The 17,200-nt window shown below is 44.1% G+C and overlaps 1 protein-coding gene across 1 annotated transcript in view; it reads right to left on the bottom strand.

The window, feature by feature from the left end:
* Fbn2 (fibrillin 2) overlaps nt 1-17,200 on the bottom strand; it is a 240,570-nt gene that overhangs the window by 61,426 nt on the left and 161,944 nt on the right. The window contains exons 24-33 of the mRNA XM_004631315.1: nt 14,300-14,527; nt 13,730-13,855; nt 9,928-10,056; nt 9,033-9,158; nt 6,949-7,074; nt 6,400-6,522; nt 6,113-6,238; nt 5,670-5,795; nt 3,230-3,352; nt 454-576 (exon numbers count right to left, since the gene is read on the bottom strand). Of these exons, the coding sequence (XP_004631372.1) occupies nt 454-576; nt 3,230-3,352; nt 5,670-5,795; nt 6,113-6,238; nt 6,400-6,522; nt 6,949-7,074; nt 9,033-9,158; nt 9,928-10,056; nt 13,730-13,855; nt 14,300-14,527 (1,356 nt within the window). The remainder of the gene's footprint in view (nt 1-453; nt 577-3,229; nt 3,353-5,669; nt 5,796-6,112; nt 6,239-6,399; nt 6,523-6,948; nt 7,075-9,032; nt 9,159-9,927; nt 10,057-13,729; nt 13,856-14,299; nt 14,528-17,200) is intronic.

Here is a 17,200-nt window from a genome sequence, read left to right as displayed (position 1 = left end):
TTGGCCAGCGGGAGAGGTGTGAGGTTCGAACTCCAGCAACCTGAGGCTGACAGCTTTGTGGAAGCAGCCACTTAAAGGCCTGAGCTAGGGCCAGGCCCCCTTCCTTAGGATTTTACTGGCAGTTCGTGGCACAGGCTAGATGTGACACATACAGTCTGAGTCAGACAAAGCCTGCGCTTCTCACCACTGTTCTAAGTGAGCAAGACATATGATGGCCATTAACAGCACATGATAACAATAAATGCTATTATTTTAAAACTTCCCTCAAGATACTGGAAGATCATTCTGGTTTTTGTGTTTAATATCAGAAAAAGACCTTTAGTTTCCCCTGTAAGCATAAAAACGGAGGTAGTTATCGTGTTTTTCCTTAACAAGATTTTTTCTTTGAGAAGGAAAGCATATACAGTGTCCCATGACAGCCGCACTGACACACACTTCAGGACAGGCACTCACCTGAGCAGGTAAAGCCATCTCCAGTGAATCCTTCAGCGCAGGCACATCGGTACGAGCCTGGCGTATTCACACACTGAGCATTTATGCTGCACTGGTGGGTCCCATTAGAACATTCGTCCAGATCTGTATGGCAAGAAAGCACAGCAAGAAAGGGCAGAAATGAAAACGGGACAACACCTAGGAAGAATCTGATTTGTTCAAATTGAAAAATAAACTGGCCAAATGGAATTATTTTATTGTATCGGTAGGGTCACAGCATCAGTTCCCCAAGTTCTTTAAATCATCAGTCAAAATGTTCATGCCATAAGTGTGGGCCAAACGTACTAATTCAAGCATTTTGTGTGAAATATAGTCAAGGAAGAGTTAAAAGAAAATCAACTTCATTCTTAATTCTATTATGGGTGAATTTTATTGCTTTCCCAAAATACTATAGATTCTCATAAAATGGACCTAGATTTTCCAAGAAAAACAAGGTATGATTCGTTTTTAGGTGTCTTTTTTCTTTTTGGTACCAGGATTGAACTCAAGACCTTGTGCTTGCCAGGCAGACGCTTGTGCCACTACACACATCCCTGGTTACATCCCTGGCCAAGATATGACTCTTGACGTCATAGAATCTATAGTCTAGCAGAAAAGACATGTCGAGCACAGAAAAAAATTACATACTTTTATTTTCACACAGAAAAGAGAGTGTAAAAAGAACATCTAATATGAATTGTGGGAACATGGCAGGCCCCACTGAAAAAGTAATTTTTAATTAACTGCAGACCCAAGAGTTAGTTCAATGAAGAGAAGTAGTAAATGGTATATCTGGCAGAATGAAAAACTAACTAATAAAGACACTGTGAAGGAAAATTACTTGGTGAGACTATCAAGGATTAAAGCATCCCCCCAAAATCTCATGTACTCAAGAGGCAGGGCTTTGCGGGGACTGCATCATAGGGCACTGGACTCACCAGCAGGTTGATCCGTCAGTGGATCCACAGCTAAGGTGCCATGTAAAGGCGAAGCATAGCTGCAGGAGAGGCCCTACTGAGCAAGGCCCTACCTTTGGAAGGCCTATCCACTACTGTGGCCTGTCCTTGCTCACACTGCTGCTGGCCACCACGGCGTGAGCGCCTTCCCCCCACGTGTCCTTCACTGTGCTGATTCTACCTTGGAGCCAGAGAGCCATGGGATGAATTATTAACCTAGAGCCCAAATGAACCTCTTCTCCTGCATGTGGCAGGTATCAGGCATGTCGTCCCAGGGATGGAAGTGAGAGTAGAGTGACCAAGAAACCACAGGAGGTTGGACTGGCAAATCACAGAGTGAGAGATGAAGCTGGAGTGACAGTGGGGGCCTTCTAGTGGGTGTTGTAAGCGAGTTGTGAAAACGAAATGGGGGCTTCTTTTAACTGCGATCATTTCAAAATAACAACTGTGAAAAGCTCAGATCTGTGGTTGAAATCTCCTCCTGTTACTCTGTGAACAGACTGCATGGAGACCACACAGAGAAAGAGCAAGCATATGAAGGGGTTCTTTAAGCATCTGACAGAGAAGGTGGGAAGGGGAAAGGGAGAAGAAGATTAAGCACAAGAATGAAGATGGAAAGAAAGGATGGATGGGGAGGATTTTGGGGGCACAGGTACCCAGACACTGTCAAATCCTTTGTACTAGTCAGGCTGTCTTGAGATAACTGACCAGAGTGACAAAGGGACAGAGGGCACATAAAAGGGAAGCTAAAGGAGTCCAAGACAGTGCACACAAAGACCATAACAAGAAAATGAAGATGTGGCTGCAATGTTGTGAGTAATGCTACAGAGTTGGCTACACAATCGGTAGGTTGCTTGTAAATTTAACGAAGCTCCCTCAGATATTACAGAGCAAAGTTATGTGGAAACTATCATAATTCACCACCTGTAGCTAGCTCATAAACACGCAACAAGTATAAAATATTTTGATGGACAAAAAGTACACTCAAAGTAATTACATTTTTGGTAAGAGATATATATGAAACTATTCTTTAATCCTCACTGCAGGCGTACTAGCATTTAACAAAAGAATCATCATAGGTAGACCAGATCAGCTTGATTTCTTTTCTAAATTGACCTGGATCATTTTCACTAGGTGGAAGAATGCCTTATTGGTAACACAAGCATTAAGGCAAGCAAAACCACATGGTGAATGACACCCAGGTATAATCCAGTATTATCAGACCCTGGTTTATGGATTACAGAATTGGGGGAATGGCTTTCCTTAATTTTTCTTCAAATCAGATTTCTTGAATCCAACAAATCACCTAGATTTTCCTGTGAGACAAATTCTATTTTCTAGTAAGAAGCTAGTACTGACCATTTTCTACATACTCATGGATGGGGAAAAAAAAAAACCAAAAAAAAAAAAAAAACAAAACACCACACACACTTTGTTCCCTTCATCTATTTCACTGAGTTTTAAATCTCACTAATTACTGCATGAAAAAACATATTAGTCATTTTCCTCATGCAGCTGTCGGGATTACCAGCAATACATGAAATAAAGTTTTACTGAAATTCATGCATGAAAAATCAGATGCCAAGGCATCCTGCTGTAATTTGACCATTTATATTAAGGCTTAAGGGGCCTCATAGGCAGAAGTTATCCTTGCAACTATAGACAGAGCCTTTGATTTACAAGAGAATAAAAGAAAAGGGAAAAGCATGTTCCTATCTGTACATGTGAGTTCATAACTGTGCAGACAAGAGCCCCTAAGACTTCTGTGCCTTAGCAGAGGATGTTCACATTTGCAAACTCACCAATGCACTTGATTCCGTTTCCTACCCAGCCTTCTCTGCAGCTGCACTTGAAACTTCCTGGGACGTTCAGACAGGAGGCATGCATGTCACAGTTGTGGGCACTGATTTCACACTCATCCACGTCTGAGAAACCACAGTTAATAAGAAAAAGAGAAATTGAAAGCTAGTTTATTTCTACCTCCAAGTACCATTCCGCATAGGGAAATTTTAAAAGTAAAAAGGGAGAAAATACTTTTGTTTTTAATCACTCTAAACCTGTGATAGTTAACTGATTGTGTCAAGTGAATAAGAAATGCCCAACTGAATTGAATCAGCAGAATTCTGGGCAAGGCCGGGGATTTACTGAAGACAGAAGATCCAGCCCGAGTAGGCTTGTCCTTAAATGCTACAAAACAGAGCCCGAGAAAGAGGGTGTGTTTCTGTTTCTCCAGAGGCGCCCCAGGTTTCACCTTGGACGTCATCTCCTGGCTGCTAGTGCAGACTCTTCACCGTCCAGCACAGACCCTTTAGCCTTCTGATATGGAGATGTGGGACTTGACCGTGAGATTCTGCCCTCCAGCTTTCTGTCCCATCCGGTGTATCTCCAGCATGCAGACAGCCCTTGGGTACTCTTCTAGATGAGATGCTGCAGGCGGCCCTGTACGCCTACCTTGCAAATCCTGTCTTGTTTTTTTGAGGGAGGGTCTCCATATATAATTCATGCTGCACTTTATTTCACCATGTAGCCCAGGTTGGCCTCAAACTTGAGGTCATCCTTCTGTCTCAGCCCCCGGAGTGCTGGGATTACAGTCATATGCCACCATGGTCAGCCACTTTGTGAGTCCTTTTATTTCCATATATTGCATTGAACATATTTGTTTACTGAGCAATGACTGATACAAGACCTCTGTAAAATTTGAGGCTCATGATTCGGGACACACAAGCCTTTTGCTAAAAGGAATTGCTACCCACTCCCAGCAGGGTGAGATGCAGCAGCTGGTACACATCTCTGAAAAGATCTGGACAAAATTTCATGTAGAGGACATCAGACTATAGCTGTCAAGAGGGACTCTGTTTCCAAATGAGGCTCTGCTAGTCCTTCCTATTATTAATTATTTTTCATGAAGATATGAACAAGCTTGACTTTCTTTTAAAATAGTGGTTCATCTTCTTTTAAACAACACGTTATCACTGATCATCAATATAATATTTGAAATTTCAGGAAACTATCATTACGTGTGCCTTTTTCCCCCCTACTTATTTTAGAGCTTAGAAAAATCTTCCCTGAAAATGTTATCTGGAGAGTAACTGGATGTTTTTACTCAGGTATGTTTTGTGCATGATATTTTACAAGTATACACATAACAGTTATGTACCGCTTAACATTTTGGTCCATGATAAACGACATACCTGATGGATGTCTCGTAACGTCATATTACCAAATGATGCTGCTGTCTTAGTCTATGTAATTACACTCTATGATGTTTACATGGCAAGGAAATCCCCTAATGACGTTTCTCAGAATATATCTGTACTTCTCAATCACATACACACACACACACACACACACACACACACACACACACAAACCAAGTAGATTTCTTCCAAGTAATTTTATAATATAAAGCAGTCTGTTTTGTTTAGTTCCTGGGTTGTACACTGTAGCTGCTGCAACAGCACATGCACACACACACCCGAATTATTAACCCCTATAGTGGTGCAAGTGTGCAGCACACCTCCTTCTGTCACCTGCCACTCTGGAGTGGTCAGCCTAAGACCTTGGTGGCACCCTGAATCCTTCACATCTGCCTTGAGAAAAGACAGGTCTTAAAATGAGCCCTTAAAATGAACACTGAGGAACACGTGGTCCAAATCCTCGGACTTGGCATCTTCCAGCCCCACCTGTAAGCAAGGCCACAACTAACTAGTGAAGAAAGGACATGACAGAAGATGGGGCGAACAAAAAAAAAGGCAGGAAAAAAGACAGAGGCAATTTGGGCAGAAAGGCAAGAAGTCAAAAGCAAATGGAAAGAGAAGAGAAGAGGAAGGAAGGGGTATAAGCTGAGGAAGGGCAAGTGCTACACAGAATACCAGGCTAACTTTCGGTAGTTTCCAGGAACTGCAGAAGAGTGAGAGCCAGCACCCTCCGAGGGTTTGGTGCTCCTCTGTGCATCTCCCATCGGGCAACAGCCACGCCATGCAAGTGACCACTGCAGTAAAGCCACCAGGAAACACCGCCGACAGACTCCACTCCAGTCCCAACCTCTGTGTCGAGCCCCAGCCTGCTCCACGGCAGGGTCTGGACAGTGGCTACCACGGGTTGAGTGGGCATCACTGATGCAGTTGTGGGTGCCTTGTAGGAAAGTGGTCTAAGGGATTGGAGGGAGGAACCTGCCAAAGCAGGCCTCTGCACCCCAGGAAGTGGCTGCAAAGACGGCACAAACTAGAGACAGAAACATACCTGTGCATCCCGTGGTTCCCTTTTTCACCGAATAACCCAGCTGACAGTGGCAAATGAAGGATCCCTTGGTGTTCTCACATTCCCCAAACATGCAGATATTTGAATTTAAATCACATTCATTCACGTCTAGAAAATCCATTTGCAAAATCTTGGTTAGTACTCATTGAGCACAGTGATTTAAAAATCTACTTTTTTAAAAAATAAAACACTACAGTGCCATAGATTAAGTTTACAATATAATTCTTTTGCAAGACATTGAACTGCACATGGGTATGCTGTGTGTCTTTGAGGTTTTTGTTTTCAAATAATTCTTCCTTCTCAGATTTTATAGTTCTAGAGAATGGTTAGAAACTTTAAGGGAACGAGAGAAAGCTGTCCTCCTCTCAGGCCCACATGTGTGCATGCAGATGCAGAAGGAATCGCCCGCGGCTCGAGACACGCACCGATGCACGTCTTCATGTCCATCGAGGCCATGAAGCCGTCATAACACAGGCAGCGGTACTCTCCGGGAATGTTGGTGCACTGGCCCCCGTCACAGATTTCAGGGTTGTTTTCACATTCATCAATATCTGAGGACACAAAAATAATGTCACATTCAAATAAAAGGATGCCGCCTTTTATCACTCGCCGATAGCTTTTCTGCATTCAGCTCTACTCCATGGTATCTGCAGCCGTATCTGTAAGAGCAAGGGCCTGCATTGCCCAAGGTCGGCAGTGTCCTTCTCGCTACCTGCACAGGACCTCCCGTCCGGCATCAGGGCGTAGCCTTCACTGCAGCTGCACTCGTAGCTTCCCTCTGAGTTTGTACACTGGGTGTCGCAGCCCCCGTTCATGATCATACACTCGTCAATATCTGCAGAAACAACAGCGCAACCCTGTTACTTTGGAGTTCTCCTTCCTCAGAAAGGTGAGTTTTCATTCTTCTTCATCAGATCACACTGGAGTGGGTTTGGCTTTCTCTCTCTACTGTGTGCTGATTCAGCACTGCACCGTCAGTCTTTCTCACTTCTCACCTTGTTTCAGGCGACACTCCACTGAACATCAGTATCGGAAGATTAAAGGATGGAGAAACCTATCTAGGGAGTTCAGAGCATCTTATGGATAAGACCAGTGAGTGAGTCCTCTGACACCAACCCAGTGCCACCTTGCCACCCTGCCCTTGTGTTCAGATTTGTTATTAGGACAAAGGACTCGTACAGACATCAGTGTAGATTCTGAGTGAGAAGTTTCCCTACAGTGTGTGAGAAATGTGTTTCAGCCCTGCGTGGCCTCTCCTTACCTGTACAGCCCTGGCGGTCTGGCGTGGCCTGGTATCCGGGATTGCATGAGCACTGATAGGCCCCAATCATGTTCACACACTTCCCATTTCTGCACAGACTGTCGCTTAAGGAGCACTCGTTGATATCTATAAAAGGTACACAGAGTCAGCATTTTATGTAATAGTCAAACCTCTAGCACCAAAGACTATGTTCACTGAAGCAGTGATCTCCGAAAGGGCGTGTGTTTGAGGGAGAAGGAAAGTGATCCGAGGTCTGTCAAGAAAATGCTGGCCTACTGACTTCGGTTAATCCCACTGACACCTGTGCTGTCCAGCAAAACTTTCTACAATGATGAACTCGCTTGCTATCTATACCGCTCAATACTTGGCTCCACGTGCTACCAAATTCTGGAAATGTGGCTGCAATGACTCAAGATCTTAATGTCATTTAATTTTAATTAAAATTACATAGCCACATGTGACTAGTGATTACCACATCAGACTACACAGATCGAGCGTGTGTCCCAAAGGAAGCGTGCTATTTAACTTAGGAAGGTGGCCTGGCATGCTCACCTGGCTTCTACTAGCTGGCCAAGTGCTGCCTGTGTAACGAACAATCCTGAGGGAAGAGGCTCATTCCACAACCAAGCACAACAGTGAGGCCCTCACCTGTTTGTTTGCTTTCATTGTATGACATTTTTATCTGGGTAGGGGCATCTACACATTATGCTGCCTATATATATTTTTTAAATAAATTAACCCTTATTAAGATGGGTAGATACCTTTTAAAAAAACCCACCCAAAAACTGGTAGGATAAATAAGCAGTGACACCGCAATCATAAAAGAAGAGCAGGGAAGGGTCCCATTTTCTCATGCAAGTTTGCTGTCACGTGTACATTAAAAACTGGATCAAGGTACGCTGATCAGAAGACAAGAAAATGTGAAATTCTGAAAATTTCCATAAAGACCATGTGATATGGATTTATGCTTGTGATGATGAATATATTTATACAGAAATGTATATTTTTACATCATCTATTATACCTTTGAGGAATACTTTTTTCACCTACAAGATTCATGAAAACTAAATAAACTGCACTTAGAAACAGATTCCTGAATCACTATATCACAATATAGTCAACCACAAATAAATATTCGCTGCTAGGGTGAAAAAACTTTTTGTGCTACTATTAAAAATGGCTGTTTCACCCATGGCATACAATTCAACTCTTACCTCAGCACAGAAAAATATATGTCTTGTAAACAAAAGTAAGAGTAGTGGGGAAGTGCACTCAAATTATATTTATTTATTTATTTATTTATTTATTTATTTTTGGGACTTGAACTCAGGATCTTGCGCATGTCACGCTGGTGCTGTGCCACTGAGCTATCTCCTGACCCTCAAATTATTTTTCAAAGGTGATATGTGAAGTGCTTTATTTTAATCTGTCTTATTGGGTACAGATTGAAGAAAGGGCTCCTGTGAACAAACTAATTCCTTGCTAAATCAAAGTTCAAGCACATACAGCCAGTATACTAATGTCCAGCAAACCCCAGGGTCTGAATGTATTTACAGAGGCCATAGTCACAGTCCTCAGACATCAGCATCAGGGTTCTCCTGCCCTCCTGTCACTCCTTCAGAATTGAGGGTCAGTGCAGAGACTTCAGAGTCTGTGAAGAGCAGGAGCTAAGGCTCACAATCTCACACCTGTGCGGACCTGTGAGTGGACAAGGGGCACGGTGGACTCTGCCGAGTGGCAAGGAGGGGCTGGCTGCTGGGAAAGGGTCCACTGTACAGATGTGCACACAAGTGCAGTGACAGAGTGGCCGTGGCCAGTGCATCTTCACCTGCCCACCTGCAGGATGGTGCTACGTGACTTCACACAGTGTCCTGGACACCGGGACCACCTAAGTGTGCTGTTACGTAAAGAAGCCAACCACTTCAGAAGTTCTTGAAGGCAAAGCCTGAATACAGTCTGGACTCCCCATCTGTAATAAGCTAAATTACAGATTTCTGGGGTCCTCACAGACCCCAGAACAGCAAGGATTCTTTCTTTTCACCCCTCATGCTCAGTGGAATTGTGCGCTGAAGGGACACACTCACCCACACAGTCCTCTCGTGATGGCGACAGCTCGTGTCCCAGTGGGCAGTCACACTGAAAACTGCCCTCGGTGTTCACACAGGTGCCACCCCTACAAAGGAGAGGGTTACGTTCACATTCGTCAATGTCTGAAAGGTAAAAACGTGAGATCCATTAAAGAAGCTGGAGCAAAAACTGTTCGCCACATACAGCATGGGAGAAAGCTACTTTCTGAGGTGTGGGACTCAACGGTCAGCGATGCTTGACTGGAGGGAGGATCAGCTCTCCTCACGTGTTCTACCATCAGGAAAACTGTAAAAACTTCTACTCTTAAAGATAACAAACTACCAAGAAATTTATTTTCATGAAATAAGAAAATATTCCAGAGATAAACATAAACAATACTGGCTTTAGCTCCCCACGGACTCAGGATATCATACATTGTTGGCGGTTATTCTGTCCTCCATATCCATAATCAGAGAAAATCTTAGACTCACAGAGACTACATTTTATAATTCTTATAAATCACTGAAAATAAAATAGTAGCCTACAAGGTTGGGAACAGCACAAGAGTTTATAATCCTGAGGAAATAAGTGGAATCCTGTGGGATTAGTACGACAGACTACAGATTCCGCACAATGCCACCCATTTTAAGTGCACCCTTTTGAATAATTATTCTGTGTGTTGGCTCTCTGACCAAACAGAATCCAGTTTCACTACCTCACTGCTAGGAAAGTGCCAGAGGCCAGGCCTCCTGAAAGCTGCCCAGGGTCAGAGCTCCTGTCTGACGTTTCAGGCTCTTTTCCTTCTCATCCCATCTCCCCCCAAAGCTCACAGCTCTGAGCCAAGCGAGGGTGGCTGAGCGCGCCGGTGGCGGCCTGAGCAGGCTCAGGGCCGGAGCAGAGCTGCCCACTCACCCATGCAGTTCTTCATCATCATGAAGCCGCTTTCGTAGCCCTCAAAGCACTCGCATTCGAAGCTGCCGGGGGTGTTGACACAGATCCCGCTCCCGCAGAGGTCAGGGGAGATCCTGCACTCGTCAATGTCTAATCCACCATTTCAAAGAAACAAGAAAAGAGAGCAAGTTAGGAAGGCACTGGGGCTGGGGATGGGGATTTGGCTTTCCTTCAGGTAAAGGCGCGGAGGCTTCACACGCTGGGGAACTGAGTCGCAATGGGTGGGAGCCACATCTCCACAGGTCAGACAGAAGGGGCTGGGCCTTGGGGACATTCCTTTCCCCAACTGCCAAAACTGTCGCAGGGACAGACAGGCAGGTGGTGTCTTTGGCCTTAAGGTATTCTGGAATTGTGAATTTTCCTCTGTGGCTTAGACACAGCAGCTGAAGGATGAGCCAAGCAACAAATGAGTTACGGTACATGAGGCAGGTGGCAAATGAGGCAGTGGTGCCCAGGAAAACGAAGCTGTGCACTGGGCAGAGGAACTGCTGGGTCTGCTGCACCAGCCATGGGCAGCCTGAGGAGATGGGGCCACCCTCTGAGCAGACCCAGGCAGCAGCCTGCCAGGCAGATGCCGTGAGCGGCCAGAGGGCACACTTGGGTGGCAGCACATGGGGATGTTGTAGTGTGTGTTTTTGCATCGCATCAGATGTGAAGAGCTAAGTAATCTACATTTTAAAAAATAAAGAAAAATGTTCTTGTGTTTGCCACATTTATGTTCCGATAAGTAAGGATCTTCAGTAGCAGTGTCTGAATTCTCAAAAAGTTTTAAAAAATCTATGTGATACAGGATCTTGCTATGCAGTTCATACTGTAGTGATCCTCCTATTTCAGCCTTCCCAGCGCAGGGACCATAGGCATTCACCAGGTGGCACGGTATGTGGCTCTGGGGATTGAACTTGGGAACTTGTGCTTGCCAGGCAAGTGCTTATGCTGCCAAGCTATCCCCCCAGCCCTACAAAACAGTTTTCTGAAAAATTACTCAGGCCTATGAAATTTTTCAATCAAGAAATCAGGTCTCCACTACATGTTTAAGAAAATACAGCATGTAAAGTATCTTTATTTTTTTTTGTAAAGTATCTTTATTACTGTGGTAAAACACCTCTGCCAATGTCTGTTTTGATTAATTTACTTCTCAAGTGTTTTGATCACAAGGGTTGGCTAGTGGGGAACTTGTGCATGTTCAGTGGGTGTCTTAGTCTTTCAGACCGACAGGGTGGTGGGTAAACTCTGGAACCATGTAGTTGGCCATGAATCCCAGCCTGCAACCTGCTTTTAGAGGCCAGGGCAATCATTTAACTGCTCTGTGTTCAATCTTCTTTTCTGTAATAAGATAAGGCATGGAACCCAGCTTCAGAATGAAGGGAAGCCACAAGGGCAAAGTGCTAAGGAGAGTACATGTCTCGCAGGAAGGACTGCGTTATGACATGGCAACTCTGCTATGAGTTGGTATTGTGGAGGAGATTTCCAAACTAGTCCTTGAAGGGGGAACAGAGAAATGTAATATTAAAGAGGTGGAACAGCGAGCCAGAGGCAAATGCAGTGGTAACAGCAGTAACATGTAACATATCTCAGGAGACCGCACAGCACAGAGTCATTCCTGAGGCTGATGCTGAACAGAGCAGACAGGATGTGCAGGACACCTGAGGGCCCCTCACGCGGACATGACTATCCTAATGTGCTGTGCAGAATGGTGGACAGCTGCTTTCCACAACAGTTCGTATTACAGTAGATCCCTGACCTATGACCCAGTGCCATTTTGGGAGGTCATCTGTGAGTCACATCCATCTACCATCTGACAAAGTGAGTCTTGTACAGCACACCTGTGGAAGTTCCTGGCTCGAATGTTTGTAAATCCGGAACATTCTGCGTATCCCAAAATGCAAAGCCGTCGACGAATTCTCTGTTTTTCAGCTGAAGGACAGTGTATGAAAGATTGAATGACTTCACCAATTTCATATGAAAAAGAAAAACTAGGGGCCGGGGAGATGGCTCAGTAGAGTAAGTGCTTCCCTGGCAAGCGCAAAGGCCTGAGTTCAATCCCTGGTTTCACCAAAGGAAAAAAAAAAAAAAGAAGAAAAGAAAAATTAGTGAAGCCAGAACTGAAGACCCCCTAAGCACTTCACATAGGTGATAGTGCAGGCTGAGTCGGTGGAGAAGTAGCTCTCTGGGAAGTTACACAGCTCCAGTCCTGGTTGAGCATGATAAAGCCAGTGGTTATGAAAATGAAGGACTTGACTGTGGAAACTCAATAAAATGTGTCACCCGAGTCCCCCTTCAGGAAGGAGGGACCTACTCCCTTACTCCTCAGCTCCAGGGAATCTTGCCAGCAGCAAGCCCTCAGACATCAACGCTCTTCAGGGGATTTCTCTCAGCTGAGAGGAACTTTTTCTACAGTCACTCCTTCCTGAGCAGCTCCCCCAAGGAAGTCAAGGAGAAATTGCATCAAAAGAGATTTTTTTTTAACTCCACAAAAGTTATGTAAGAGTATGCACATGTGTCTGAACCAGGAGCAGTAAAAGCCAATATTAAAAAAAAAAAAAAAAAGTGGCTGGTTGTAAGAGAAGGGTGAAAATAAAAGTAGAAAATAGGATGGTGAGTAGAGAAAAAACAAAGACAAAACTCTTGAACTTGTCTGAAGGTTACGCAGCCGGAAGCAGTGATGAAGGGGAGATGCTGGAGAGAGGAGTGAAACCCACAGAGATGGAACCCGCAGCAGAGGGGCGAGGAAAGCGAGAACAGAGGACTTCACTGCAAGTGAGAAGAGAAGGAGATTTATCCAGAGGCTGTGAGTAGGAGACTAACCATCATATGTGATCTCAACTAAGAAGGAAACAGACAAGGCTATGAGAGGTGTGAAGCTTGGGAGCGGTTCCACGGTGTCAAGAAAAATTCAGAAAGAGGCCAGCAGGAGTTTGCTAAGTGGCGGTTCTTCTTGCAAGGGCTTGGCTGAAGAAGACAGGAGAAAACTCAGCAACTCTTTTCACACTCTCCCGGCGAGTCCAGCAGCACGGAGTGGAGGAGCCTATGCTGACAGGATTAGACATTGGCAGCTGGTGTGAGGGATGAGCAGACGGGGTGGGCCACAGGACTTAGAGGAAACAAGGGATGGCTCCGAAATAATGAGCAGTTGTCTGGACTGGAGAGGGACAGGCAGGGACCAAGGAGACATTTCAACAGAAATCCTGAAGGGGCTTGCAGGAGATGGGGAGGACATGGAAAATTCCAGGCTTATTTGTGATATCATGAAGTAGAAAATTTGAGATTTTTTTTAACTAAAGAGAATTATTATAGACATGTTTGTGAAGTCTAATTATTCAGAGTACTATCCGCAAGTTAGGAAAAGTGTCCAGCAGCACACCACTCAGATTTATACCCAGTGGGACCTTGGGACCTGAGCCTAATTTGTGCCACGACGCCGGGGAAGATAGCCACCGCCACGCTCACAGCCACAAGCACAGACAGAAGCTAGATTTTGCCCAACGCGTCTGTTTAAGCACTGAGCTACTTCCAAACAGAAGCATTTGTGAACTGAGTTATTGCTGTAATTTTTGCAGATTTCATGCCTCTATTTCTTACTTCTCCTATGATTTGAAGATATTTTTTATGCTATGCTTGTACATAAACCAAAGAGCAGTTTCGTAGCACTCTTACAAGTTGACCTGTTCTCACTGAGAGGACCATCTTCTGCAGGCAATGTTCTCATCCAGAACAAAGGCAAGAGACCCAGGGACACCTAAGAGAAACAAAAGCACCCGCCTACCTGTGCAGTTTCTTTCCTCCATGTCCAGAGCAAAGCCGCTGTTACACCGGCACTTGAAACTCCCAATGGTATTTCGGCACTTCCCATAGGTGCACATCCCGGGGAAGGCTTTGCATTCATTGATATCTAAAGGCAGGATAAAGCAGGAACACTGATATACATGAGCAGGTCTATTGCTTTAAGTTAGAAATCTACCATGATGGGAAATACTAACGCACCCAAGCAAAAAGTGAGACCTACCAAATCTTTCAGGGATCCTGCTGACCCCACATGAACAACTGCCATTGTAAAAACTATTATTCTTTATACAAATAAAGAGGGACAGACATTGTTTTGCTACTGATGCAGCTATCAGTGCCACCTCTCTTTAGGCTGTGGGAAGGGAAGCAGATGCTAGCAGAAGGGAGGATGGTAAGGTTAGTGGTCTGCTAGTGTTGCACACCACCTTATATAGGTAATTCATACTTCTGGGGCATAGGGTTGATAGGAAATCTTGTGTTTCAAGAAAACCACCTGTGAACAATGCAGAGGGTGGGTGCACTTCGTGGGTGCGGAGGTCCTGGCAGTTACCTTTGTAAAATGGCCGTCCTGTGAGGACATCCCCTCTGTTAGCAAAGCCGGGGCCCCGTGGGCACAGGGCCTCATACTCCTTGGTGTTCGGTTTAGGGCACTCTTCGCACTCGGTGCCCCAGGCTGCCCCGACGGCGCAGCAGCAGGCGTCCATGCGGAATTTCCCAGGAACAGGGTGCACACACTCATCTTCATCCCACTTGAGGTAGCACTGCTCCATTCGGATGTCTACACCAGAAGTGAATCACAGGCCCAGCGTTAGTAGAAACCACCACTGAGCATTCATTTACTGAATACAGGCATGGCCGCCGGCATGACGCGGAGCCCCGGAGATACACTGGGGGCGAGATGCAGAATCCCACAGCTCCCAGAATGAACTCCATAAAAACAATTCCTTCAGGCTGGCAGGCCTGGCACCCTGTCAGTTTTCTCACAAGTACCCTTGAGGGAGGAAACTTCTCTTAGTGACACGACTCTCACATCAGCACCTGTGATTCTTTAGTCTTTGTATTGCCCCCATTAGGAAGAATAATTTTAAAGGCGAGGCTCTTCTTGTTCACTGAACTGCTTAAAGCTGCTCTGAGAGTCCTGTCAGAACCCTGCTGCAAAAAGCAAAAGGTTGGCTGCACTCTATTTGCCACAGCTATTAAAACTGCTTTACAAAAGAAAATTTCTAGATATGAAATCCTCTTCTGAATCTGAAAATTATTTAGCAGAGGGAAAGCACTCCCCAGTGGAAATAGTGACACAAATTAATATATTTACTATTTTAGTTGCTGCCAAAGCAGATTCTTTCAAGTCCTTAACTAAAGGAAATATCAATTTTAATAGCTGTCTTTAACCCTAAACACTGTAATTAAAAAGTCCCAGTTTTAAGGAAAATTTCATTTTGGTAAATTTTCATTTTGACTTGGTAGACTGAATATAAATATTCACAGTAGGTAATTCTGCTTTATAGAGCTCCATTAAAATGAATGGAAACTGATGCTTGCAGTGTGTGAGAAGTTGACAAAGCTCCATTAGGCTGGATTAATTGCCACAAGGCTCCCGGGCTGGCCGGAGACGCAGCCAGCTCCACCTAATGCTGTCATCACCCGGGAGGAAGGATCTTCGAAAAATGGAGATGGGAAAGCTTTAGGTAAGACAGACAGGCTAAGAGCTCTGCCTCCGGCCGCACTGTTTATAAAGTTGTTCAACTAATTTGCTCCGTAAGTCATTCTGGGATAAATTTAGGCTGGGTTATTTGAATTAACTACATAAAAATTTAGGATAGCCTATGTCTTCACTACAGAGTTTCCCATCCACATTTACATCAGGAATCAACCCAGCCAGTACATGGGCCACACACAGTCTCTAAATATTTTGACTGACCAGCAAGAATAAAAACACGGACTTGGAAACCTCTGCGCGGCCCACGCACCCTGCAGTCTGGGGCGGTCTCTGTTGTGTCCTATTGTCATTTCCCCCCTCATGTTGCTCACCTGCTTCCTGGGAGTGTGTGACTTTGCCACCCCTAGTTCAGTTTTACTACAGCAAACCACCACTGCTTTTGTTCCTGGAATGATTTATATTTTCACACCCCAACCTCTGTTCTTTTTTTTTTTTTCTTTTGGTGTTGCTGGGAATCCATGCTGCTAAATTGGCCAGGCTGAGCTTGAACGCTGCACCCTCCTGCCTCAGCCTCCCAGAGTGCTGGCATTACAGATGTGTGGCCCCACACCAAGTTCAGTCTCTTCTAAACTCTTCCCCCAATCCCAGTCAGAATAAATCAATGCAGTTTAACTCAAGCAGTGCCAAAAACAAAGTACAAGGATGAAGACCAGAATATACCGTTGAAAATATTACAAAGCTTGACTATTAATTATGTTATTGGAAACTGATTTTGCTGAATGATAGTTTATGGTCAATGTTCTATCTCCAGATACTATGTCCTTTAGTTACTAAGGGCAACTTGTCACCATTAGTCATTTGGTCATACAGATACTGTTATTCTGTCATTTTCAAAAGCTATTTGTTTCTAAAAATAATTAATTTTAGGCTAACTTTAAAATATTTAAAATCTAAAGTGAACTTTTATTTTGGATAGTATGGCTTATAAATTAATTTGATCATATATTCCCTCAAAATTTACGTGTGCTCTAGAAAACAAAATTTTAATGAAATCCATGTTATAGTAACTGAACATTATGATTTTGCAAATTTATTTTCTTATTAATTAAAAATCACTTGTATATTTAAATTCATGAAATATGATTGTACTTAGCTGTACCATTGCTTGTACTCTGCCCAGGACATTCTTAAATTTCAATTATAAGCTGATGTAAAGATGTTTCTTGGACTAAATATTTATTTACTGTTTCATAATGTTTTGGGAAAAAATTGCTTGAAGTAAATGAAAAATGTTCCATCGCAAAACTCAAGTGGAATAAAAAATGATGCAGATAAAAAGTAAGGCCAAATCTCATGCTAATAATACAATACTGAAAAAACGTTTCCTCATGTTAGATGTTTAGAAACTCAGTTTCTGAGAAAATGTAAACTCTAAAGCAGTGAAGGAAGACCAGAACTGTTTCCACACGGAACAGTATAAGTTTATTAGTGAATCCTCCCCAAAGGGAACAGCAAGAATGAATTGGCAAATGCTCTTTTCAGGCCGGTGAGATAGCGCAGCGGCAAGTGCAGGGACCAGGGTTCAATCCCAAGCACTACATGCCATGCTGGTCACAGAGACTGGCATGGTGGTGCACGCCTGTAATCCCAGTGCTGGGGAGGCTGAAAACAGGAGGATCATTACGGGCCTAGGCTGTGTAGTGAGACCCTGTACCAAATACATTTTAAAAAAGCTCTTTTTCAAATGCTCACTTCCAATTTTTCTTCTGTCTTCAAAATATGCTTGAAGTG

This window comes from Octodon degus, unplaced genomic scaffold (assembly GCF_000260255.1).
Source record: "Octodon degus isolate 3935 unplaced genomic scaffold, OctDeg1.0 scaffold00040, whole genome shotgun sequence".
Taxonomy (NCBI): domain Eukaryota; kingdom Metazoa; phylum Chordata; class Mammalia; order Rodentia; family Octodontidae; genus Octodon; species Octodon degus.
The sequence above is the reverse complement of the archived record's forward strand: the minus strand, read 5'-3'. Positions and strand labels throughout refer to the sequence as shown.